The following is an 11,329-nucleotide window of genomic DNA, read 5'->3' on the forward strand; positions in this document are numbered from 1 at the left end:
TTTCATCATGTGATCAGTTGATGTCATTAACGGAGCTTAGTAAGGTATTAGACTAGGTAGGTATTCAGAGATTGGTATCGTATTCAAAGTTTGGTATGGTATTCAGAGCTTGGTATGGTATTCAAAGCTTGGTATGGTATTCAAAGCTTGGTATGGTATTCAGAGCTTGTACGGTATTCAAAGCATAGCACGGTATTCAAAGCTTAGTGTGGTATGCAATGCATGTTGTGGTATTCAAAGCATAGTATAGTATAAAAGCTTGGTATGACATGCAAATCATGGCATGATATTTAAAGCTGGGTATCAATTTTTGTGTTTTGTGGCTCATTTGTTCATTTCGATTTCCGTTACGTCATCCAGCTTGAATTGTAAACTTGATAAATTAACATTAAATTAAGGATAGGTAGCTTGATTATTATAATTGTTCTCATACAAGATATCTGAAATATCATTATAAATATGATAATTTCTTAGAATTATTAATTAGAAGATAAAAACTTGAAGGTAGTAGAGTTCAAAGATAACGTATCAGTCCGCCTTATGGAATGTTTAGTTGTGGAATGTCAAGGCAGTTGGAATGTGGCTTAAATGCCACGGTTTCCTTTTAAATATTTTTTAACATAAGAAAGAGATGAAGTTTACCATATATCACCTGGAAATTACCGTTGCAAATGACGACCATCTTCAATGTCTTACGGATATTCATTATCCGATTTTATCTCAAATACCCACTTCATTTTCCCGACCTTTTTACAGACTATTTTCTGCTACCAGGCATAACCTCTTTCCTGCATAGGCTACGCTGAGGCAATGATCAATTCGTGTACAATTTTTCTTTAAAATGCATTATTATGATGCAGAATGTATATAGAGTGTGCAGTGCATGGTCACGCAGGATCACGGTAACGTGGTTTCTTCGATTGTACGGATAAATGTTGGCAAATTACATCATAATTGCCACGTGAATGAAGCCTAATCGAGTCGTTCAAGCGAGCGTAGCGCCACAAAAAACTACTGCGTACAACTGTACAAGGCTCAAGTGCGTAATTTACGCCAGCGGACAGACGCACGCTGCCGACGATAGCGTAAGTACGCTGAGCGTCTTGCAGCGTAGGTTTTTGGTGTGAGACCTTGAAGAGTTAACGCTAGCAATGCTTGTGTGTATGAAGCTGCCATGGAAACCTGCACCGACGCTGTCATAGTATATACGTTTTCGTTCTCATAGATGTTAAAGAACGGCACCGTTTTTCCGCTACCTTTAATGATATATCTTCTTATTCGTCACGAAGACAAAGATTTTTTCTAGTTTTATTTATTGTTTGGCTAATTTAGCTTTGTTATTTTTGAGCCCGCATCATTGTTAGAGTTTTCCTCCTCGATGTCTTTGTGTCGTGTGGTCTCGTAGCCAGCGGCAGTTTCGTCAGATCGTCTCACGCACTTTGTTGCAAACACAATCAGCGCTGCCGTGGGCCGTTTCTTTTCAAGTCTGAACAATGCGAGACTTGGTGAATGCCGCCCGCCCCATGCAATCCAAGCACGTTCAATGCACGCGAGGCTCTTAGCCTGCACATTTCGGCACTCGATGGGCGCTGCATTTCAATGCGATTCCCCGTCTATAATCACTGCCTAGTGCTGATATTCACTTCACTCCGAGATTATTGTTGAGACCGCTTGATATCAAAACTGTGGTATATATGCAGGCTCCGTGAATGAGTATGAGTTCTGAAAGTCTGTTAATGGCTTAAAAAGTATTCCATAATTGGATGTGTTGGAAATAAATAATATAAATCACTAGTTCAATTACGAATGGTTGGCAAGTAATGTTAAGGGTCATCAACTTATTATGCGTCCTACGAGTATTTTACATTACTGAATGTTTGTTCTGGTTCCTCGTAGCCTTCTAAATACCGCAGCGTGAACAGAAAGAACATATGGTACCTAATTTTAAAGCCTGAATCTGGTAAATGAAAATTATATGATTTTAGTCTTTGTAATGGGCGTCAACTGCCATGCAATGATCAACATTTAAACGCGTAATTGATACAACGCAATCTGAAATATTCTGAAGTTTCCTCAACATCGAAAATATGTATCGCCTTTTCGTTTGTATTGCTTTCCGTTTTGCGGTTATACTACTAAAATGTGTTCTATTTTATGAGAACTAAGTTCTTCTCAGATATACAGTGTTATTCTAAAATAATGATGGACCCAACGGAATAAATTCGTGTACTTATTTACGTTAAAATCAAAATGAATAAATTATTTCAAAATGAATAAATTATACACGAATGGAAAGAGAAAGATTAAACGTTTTTTTACATATTTATAAATGAACAATAGTGCTCTTGTCCCCTCAGGAAGTGACAATCAGTCACTTCCTGAGCTTTGGGTAAGACGCATATGAAATGAAGATCTGGCTCTACACTTCTGGCCAACGAGGTTCTCACTTCACCCTCTCCTTGTGACTATTTCTTATGGAGTTACGTCAAGGAAGCTGTTTACGTCCCACCTCTACCAGCAACTCTGTTAACTACCCCCCAGAAATTTTGTTCGACTCGTTGAAAAAACGAATAAGAAGATTATTAGTGAAAAGCATGCTCTGGTCTTTAATCAAACTTGCATACTTATAAATAAAAGCAACGGAGCCATGAGGTTGTTTGCTATTCGCTATAATTCTATATTGATATTATATGTGAACAAAAAATTAGAAATCATTCTCTTTATTAGGTTATCATTTAAAAATTGCAGCATTTGTTTGTAGTCTGTATCTCAGTCAGTATCCATTTCCGACTATAGACTATTATCGTGGTGTGCTGTAAGAGCTCAGCACGTGAATATATGAATCCCTAAAACAGCACCAACAGAAATATAGGTTTCCCAGATACGGTTTTGTCCTCTAAAAAGAACACCAATTAATCAATTACGGTGGTTCTGAAGAACCGTATCATTGGTGTACGGTGCACTCAGTAACAGAAGATATGCTTTCTCGTGTGTAGGACGAGTTTGGCTACCGTTTTGATGTTTGCCGAGCAGCACAAGGGGGACATATTGAACATTTATAAATATATAAAAAGAATTTAAAATTTGGTGCATAAACTTTCAAAATTTTCATTTGTGTATAAATGATTCATTTTGGATTTATATACTTGAATACATAAGAATTTATTAAATTGGGTCCATCATTTAGAATAACCCAGTATTTTAAAACCTCCAAGCCAAAGCTCCTGTATTGCACTCCAAATGACACTTCATTTATTGCTTTTGCTTTGTTGCGCGCGGAAAAGAAAGCGTGTCGTTGCGAAGTCGCCGCTCTCGCTTGCAGCAACCGGTTTTCGTGTTTCATTTCTCCTGCTCGTTTACTTGAGGTTAAGTGATGGAAATATTGAAAGATTTCGTGTTTCATTTTTCCTGCACGTTCACATGGGGTTTTTATGTAGGAGGCATTGAAGATCTTTTGTTTCAATTCTCATGCCGGTTCACTTGAGGCTGTAAGGAATTATTGATGGATCTCGTGATAATTTTCCTTGCAGGTTTAGTTGATGCTCGAGTCTGGGAAATCTTGATGATGTTTCATTCCTGGATTGTTTGTCATTTCTATCGTCATCCTGCGATGTTTCTGCGTAATTTATGATAATTTGCAACTTTTCTCGTCCTTCGTTCTGCAGTTCACCTCGAGATTCTTAGTTTGGCTCTCATTATATCCAATCATCATGGATAGAATGTTCAGCAATAATTTTTTTTTAAATACTATGCTGTTACACTGAATTCGAGAATTAGTCTCGAATTTTTTTTTTGCATGTACATGAATATTGATGCAGTTAAGATACTTGTACTTTGAGAATTCATTTGTAGAGATATTTATATTTCAATCTTGTATCAATGTTTCAATATTTTCCATTCTAACCCTTTCAATTCAACTAGTAAAAAGGTCTGTCACTCTCTCCTGATCTCCACATTGCTAAATACACACGGCATGAATTTTGACCAGTTTCTTGTTTAGGTTACCAAAAAATGATCAGTCGTTCACCTTTCAGGTGAATGGTCATGATAGAGTTAATTGATTAATGCTAATTAGTTTATTAATTCCCATGTTTCTGAATCAAAGAGATTAGTCGTGACCGCGGCCAAGCAAGCGCTCTAAGTGAGACATGGACGGCGATCGCTCCCAATACTGAACAAATCGATCGAAACTGAAGAAAAAAAATTATTGGAAAAATAAAAATAAATTGAAGTGTAATTGATTGTTAAATGAATATTTGAGAACAACTAACTAACGAGAACAACGCGATGGCCGCTACCGTTCATTGACGTCTCGGTTGTTGGCGGCGCGTGAAATTCCGCGCTGCTTGCACCGCTCAACTCGTCCGCATGATTGCGTACAATTAATGTGTGATCTATTATCTCTTGCCTGTTGATTGTGCTGTGTAATGAGCTATTACGGAAGATTTGCTTGTGTGAGTGGTACGTGATGCGGCTCAATGAACATCATAATTATTTTAACAGTCAAATCTTTATGAGAAGGTGGCCTCTCACTTCACGAGATTCTCATTGTGAAGCTTAAACGTGCATAGGCGGAATAATTGGTGCTGTTAGAACAGCGTTTGATTTTTTGAATATCGATCTCTGAGAGCCATTTGCTATAAAATTGCAAATGCGGTCAGATAAATGCAATACTTTCTGTAAATTGCGAGCTTCTTACATTATTGCGATTCCTCTACATTGCAGAAGGGACGAGAAGGTTTGAGAAGGTTTAGGGGCAAAGACGATAGAGATAGACTGTTAGAAATAAAGTGTGGACTGTGAACCGTGCACAAACTTTTCTGGACGTCTTTATTGTCCTTTTTTCATAACGCAACGTTTTTTGCTTCGAGGTCGCCGAGGAATAGCGCTAGCACGTGGCCGTTTACCGCTCTGTCGCTCGTCTAACATGAGTGGCATTTTACGCCGACCGCGAGTGATTAATGTTCCTTAGGTATTTAGCATAGTACGAGCGTGTCGCGTGTAACGAAGTGGCTTCACCTTCGTTTCCCGACATAATTGCAACCGTAACCACAATTAAATCTTCAACTAGAAAGTTGAAAGCAAATAATAAGCCACAATGATTCACCATTATAGGATGATGAATATGGAATAGAATATGGTGAATTTTCTTAGCTCAGTTTATGCTTTTAAATTTCTTGGTTTTATACGATTTGTGCAATCGAGCGAATCATCGATCGAGATTTCATCGATCGATAATATTTTTACACCAGCGAAAAAAGTAGTGTCAGAACAATTTTTAAACTTCAAAACATCTGTTGTTAAAGAACACAGTTGGTCAAGTGGTGCTCTTCAGTGTTGCTTGTTGAGCTGCACAGTTTTATTAGGTTGCATTGCGAGCTCTTCGTTGCGTTTGTTTGTATGCTCTGGCGCACTTTGCTTTCTGGACACGCATTAATAGTTCTTAAGAAGCTTCTATGATAAAATAATGGAAAACTCAAGTTAGGACAGAGATCGTGGTCATCTATTCCTGTAGCGGATCTGCACTGTTGATTATTTTTTTATTTGTTCCAGTTTATGTTTCCTCGAACGAATAATTACAAATCTGATTGTGTTCCAATTTAACCTTGGTTCATAACTGACGTGCTGTATCTGTAATACGCTGCTTTTAATTTTTGCTCCTTATTTGTCTGGCTCGCCTTCGTAATAGCATTTACACTCTAAAAGCTATAGCTCCCACTGGTATGATTAGTGACCTCGTAGCTTCATGCCACTATTAGTTACTTTTTATTTATCTTTTATTTTTCAACTTAACGTTTTTCTATTGTTTTTATCGATTAATTCTGAATTAATTGAAATATATCAGAGGAGCTCACAGTTGTTGGCCGCATCTGTCTTACTTGAGGTTGAATGGCAAGACAGGCGTGGATGGTCCACTTGTAAGAATATTGCATTCATCATTGTTGAGTAAATTCACATACACCTGGGATTTGTTATTGATTTCGCTTTGCTTATTTCAAATTAATCGTGAACGAACGAATAACTGAAACTACAATAGAAGTAGAGGCGGTAAACAGTGTATTAGATAAAGCTTATAAATCAGTGTCTTAGATACTGCTTATAAAAAATATTCATAACCATGATAAAAAAAGATAAAAAAGGAAATATTTTCTGAACTTACTTGCGAATATTCAATGGAAAACTGAATTAAATTATTGATGTCAATATGTGCATTAGCATGGATTTATTTTGTTTTTGGTTGACGGCGTGCAAGTTGTGCTACTACAGAATGTTATGTACTCGAGTTACCAGCTTCATATTCCTAACTTGTCCGCTTGAGCCTATTTCGCTTATAATGTTCTGTCAACGTTTCTGTGAATCGTGCGTAAACTGCAATGATTGTCGTACTACAATGGCATGACGTTTAAATGTTAAACTTTGAGTTCCAAAGCCGCAAAGAGTTCTATTTTGATTCTAGAAATTCCATGTTTCAGTTTAGTGAGACTTGTTTTATTTTAGGGAAATCAAAAAAACGACTATTTTCTAGTTGTCTATTACTATTATTCATATCGAATATCCTACACAACTGCTGATATACCTAGAAATCTGCAGGGAAATATTTCGAAATCGCATATTGCTCAAGCTCATGCTTAGGCATGTGGTAGTTCTTTAAGATGCTGGCGAGCTCGCATCACCTCATTTAATGGTTGCACAACCCACTTGCTGGGTACGGAGGTCGTGTGTGTGTTGGAGTGGCGGAGAGTTTCATCACCGCTACTGTTTTGATATGCTGGTCATGTCGCGATGTTATTCCTTTACACAGACATGACCACTAGCTGGCCAGAGGCTGCACCATCCCGACTTGCTTAAGTACACCAGCTTCCAATTTTTCGCCTGTGATTGATGGGTTCAACTTGAAAAGCCGTCTGTGATAGGCTGACGGAGTTATGAAATCATAATTGTTTTTTAAAGTATGGCCGCTGCATTATGTGTACTATTTGAAGTAGTATAGATTTTATCCAGTTTTCTGTGTGTATTGTGTAGTTCTTGCGCGATCGTTTTAAGCATCCGTACGTGCTTGCACTGCACAATTACCATCATGGCATCATCTGCTTATAATTTTCTCACTGCCGGCGGTGTCATGAATTTTTTCTGCATTAACTCGTTATGTGTTACTCGATTCCAGTTGTCCGCGTGAATTGCAATAATATGTTGTTTACCGCATGTATGTACCGGTGTTACCGCTTTTGTGTAGTAGTTTCGCTTCATTTTATTCAGAGGCTGTCAAGGCAACAATAATGTAGCCTTGAACGTAACTCCGAGTTTGAACGCCTTCAAGAACAGACTAGACGAAGCTATGCAGGAGTATATGTTTAGTCTTAAAATGCCTAGCAACTTACGGACCAGGCAATAAGTCCAGCAGCTATCTCAATCAATCGTCAGCTATGGAAAGATCGGGTTCCAAAGGCCGGATCCCTTGTGAATCAAGTCACGAAAATTACAAGAATCGGCAATGGGCCATGGGCCTATTTCTTCAGTGCCGACACTTCTATTCTTTGGCAACAATAATGTTACGCAAAGAGTCTTACAATGAACGATTGATTGTGTTCAAGATGTTTAAGCTGAAATCCTTCTGGCAACGATTTGCTTAACGTGTTTTGGATTATTGTCCAATCAACACTGCAATTTACCTTTCGCTGGCAAATTTAAGTTAACCTAATTTAAATTGATATTATAAATTGTGATTAGTGTTCGTCGGAAAGTTTCCTATAACATAACATAGTGATCTCGGCGCTGAAGTGTAGGCCTGATGTGGCCTGTCGCCGATTCTTTTCCTTTTCGTGCCATGATCACAGAAGATCTAAAATCGTGTCATTTGACCGATCTTTTCATGACTGACGATAGTTTGATGTAGCTACTATATATAGACTTCCACCGGGTTCGATATGGTGCTAGGCATTAAAATTTGAACATATATTTTTCCATGGCTTTATCTAGTCTGTTCTTGAACGCGTTCATACTTGGAGCGCCAACGATGTCATCGGGGAGGCTGTTCCACGTGTCGGTGATTCGAAGCGAGAAGAAATGTTGTTCGTGTGGAGAAGTTGCAGCGCAGTTTTTTTAGTTTATAGCCGTGGCCCCTGGTGTTGGTTCTTGTTTCAAATTCTAGTAACACGATTAAAGGTATATGATGCCATGTTGCTTAGTCAATCACTTTCTCTGACAATTTAGTTAGCCTCAGATGGGCTAGATAGTTAATGGAGTATACCTATACAGGGTAACGCATTTGGTGCCTTGTATTGTAAGCGCCCGCTTTCAAGCAAGCGCACGGGATGGATACGTGGTAACCGCTTAGTGTTGACTCGGTTTTAGCATGACATACTACGTAATGAACTTGTCTTTTTTCTCTTTTAGGGTAAAATTTATAATAATGGTTGAGGAGAATTTCTCCACTCGTTAATTTGAAAATGAAATCTATTTATCTAATGACTCCGGCTCTTAATTGTTTCGTTTCAGAAATTTGAATATTACGATTTTTTTGTCAAAAGCAGTTATTTTTACTTTCACTTCTTGTTTCTTCGTACATAAGAGTAAAATTTGCTTTTGCTTCCATTTGCGCATTATACGTCAGCTCGAATTAAACTATTCTTCTCGGAAGTTTAAGTTGTTTACGTTGGATGATTTTGTGCAGAAGCGCAAATCTTCGTTTTCATTTCAACGTTCGATTCCTGCGTTGAAAAAAAAATACACTAGAAAAAATCTTGGAAGTCTTCTAGCAATTAATGTCCTAACTGGTAATGAGCTTCCGCGAGACATCGTTCTGAAAATTAAGCACGTCTATTTTCTGTCATTTGAGAACCCAGAACCTTATAGCTAGCCCTAAAAAACTAGTCAGGATCTGGTTGTCCTTGGAGCCGCATCCTTTTCGCGGCGTCTTGCAGCTGCAGCCAAGGTTCAAATCTTTGAACCCTGCGTCGCCGCGCAATGTCAGTTTTAAGAACCATCGCAGTTTATTTTCACTAGCACAACGAGAAATAATCTCTGAAGTTCAACAATATATGTAGGTATCAATGTCCCTTGTTGAAGCTTCTGCCCATGTCGTTGGTGCGAATTAATATATTATCAATTAAACATTTCATGGTGTTTCGATCAAAAAAGTAATCATTCACCTTGGAGGCAATATTATGATTAGATTAATAAGAATTTGTGAAGCTAATGACATCAATTGCAAGAAAAGATAATACCAGAACAATTGAGTTGAGATTCTGGCATATTGTGTGTGAGCGACGTAGGTATTTTCACTAATTGACGTAATTTGCCAGCTTGTTCTTTGAAATTCTGTGAAAAATGAAATTTGCACTCAATTGCCGTTAATGATGATAATTTGAGTATGTAATCTTTTTATTTGTTTGCAGGCTTGGCAGGCGGTTACCTCGGCCCCTTCATGACGTGTCAAGACAGCTACAAGGGCTACTCAGAGTGCTCGCCCCACACCGCCTTCCAGCCCGCTGGTAATTTGCATTATTATTATGCAGTATTTCATTCTCTTTTTAATGTTCTTATACCATATTTCATATCTTTCCTCCACGCTATGTGTTCCCTATCCTAGCCCTCGTGCAATGAATTCTTAATTGACTTATTATCATTATAGCCTATCTCGTAATTTTTTTTCCAATCCTTCCTCCGTTCGTTATCACCTTTTGGCCTATTATTATACCTTATTTTATACCCTTTTTAATGTCATTATTATACCTTATTTCATATCTTTCCTCCACGCTTTGTGTTCCCTATCCCAGCCCTCGTGTAATAAATGCTGATTGCCTTATTATCATTATAGCTTATCTCATAACTTTTTTTTCCTATCCTTCCTTCATAAGTTATCACTTTTTTGCCTATAATCGTACTTTATTTCAAACCCTTGTCCCTATCACTACTCCAGCCCGCTCGTGATGATTAATTGCCTTATTATTATACCTTTTCGCCTATCCTTCCTCCACGAACTGGGTTCGACCACCAGCCAATACGTAAACATTATTCTCTCATTCTTCCTTTCTCCACGCTGCGTTTTTCTTAGACAATTTGTCTGCCAAATTTACCAGCTGCAGTGGCCTAAAAACTGAGGACTCATAAGGATGCGTGCTATACTCGTTTTTTTTTCAATGCTAAAGAATATTTCCCTACAAAATGCTCATATTCCCAAATTACAAGCAGAACCCAATTTATCCTGAGATTGAGAATGTTGTGGGGAATTTCCGAAAGTCTTTCACCCACAATTAGAAAGCACTCCATTTAATATTCAGTCGCATAGATAATGCAATTCGTTAGTGCAGCCTGTATACCGGTATCTTGCATTTTTGTATAAAAATAAGTTGCAAATACTCAAATTAGGAAGTTTTAAAAAGTTAATCTTAAAAAAGAAACTAATTAGTTATTTAAAGGTTTGTCTCGGTAAATTTTTTTTTTCGTGAGTTCGATCTACGGTGCATTTTATCTGCCTTTGAGCTGCAGGCATGCTCCCGGGCGCCTCTATACCATCACATTCCTGGGAGCCTTGTTTCTTTAATTTACATCATTCAGTCTTGAATTAGTATTATTCCCCTTTTTTGTATTAAATTTGCTTTTGTTCACTTTCTAGTGAATTTCATGCGACTACGAAATTTTATGTGAACAATGAAAAAAAAATATTGCTCCTTTCAAAAGTAATTTTTAGTGAAATAAGAAACCCGAATTGGACTCAATTAACTCACTTTTGCTGTTGGTGTTCAGGTGCTGCGGTGTTCGCTGGAGTGTGCAGCGTGCTGTGCTGCGTGCTAGCAGTGTGCTGCACCGTGCTGTCAGCAGCGGTCTACAGTATGCATGCGTCCGGTCAGCGCGTGCTGCTCAAATACAAATACGCGACCGTCTCCCGCATGGTCGCCTCAGCCATCGCTGGTAACCGAGACAATTATATGCTAGTGCTTGAGGATTCACCTCTAAGTTATCCGAGTGATCGCTGGTCTTGTTGGAACTAACGTTGTTCCTTTCCTTGTTAGAAACTCGTATCCTTATACTGTTGTTCCTTACCTTTTTGGAAAGTCACAAACTTGTGCTGTTCACTTTCTTTTTTGCGAACTCACCATCTTTTGTGAAAACGCCAGTAACCATTACTTAAATTTATTTTCAGGCTTATTGAGCTTCATCGCGATGGTGGCGTTCGTAGTGGAGGTGCAGCTGGTGAGGGGCGCCGCGGTAAGCGGAGGACCCTCGTCCTATTCCCTCGCCTGGGGCTTCTACGTCCAGGTCTGTGCATGCCAAGCGGCCGGGGTGTTGTTGAACGCAATAATTTTACGCTACTCGTTTTAGGGTTGCA

General features: G+C 38.5%; 1 protein-coding gene across 1 annotated transcript in view; it reads left to right on the top strand.

Moving 5' to 3' along the window:
* LOC108679754 overlaps positions 1–11,329 on the top strand; it is a 30,589-nt gene that overhangs the window by 15,458 nt on the left and 3,802 nt on the right. Inside the window, exons 3-5 of the mRNA XM_018168472.2 lie at positions 9,396–9,491; positions 10,747–10,911; positions 11,144–11,259. Coding sequence (XP_018023961.1) covers positions 9,396–9,491; positions 10,747–10,911; positions 11,144–11,259 — 377 coding nt within the window. The remainder of the gene's footprint in view (positions 1–9,395; positions 9,492–10,746; positions 10,912–11,143; positions 11,260–11,329) is intronic.

The sequence above is a fragment of the Hyalella azteca genome, unplaced genomic scaffold (assembly GCF_000764305.2).
Source record: "Hyalella azteca isolate HAZT.00-mixed unplaced genomic scaffold, Hazt_2.0.2 contig12607, whole genome shotgun sequence".
Taxonomy (NCBI): Eukaryota; Metazoa; Arthropoda; class Malacostraca; order Amphipoda; family Hyalellidae; genus Hyalella; species Hyalella azteca.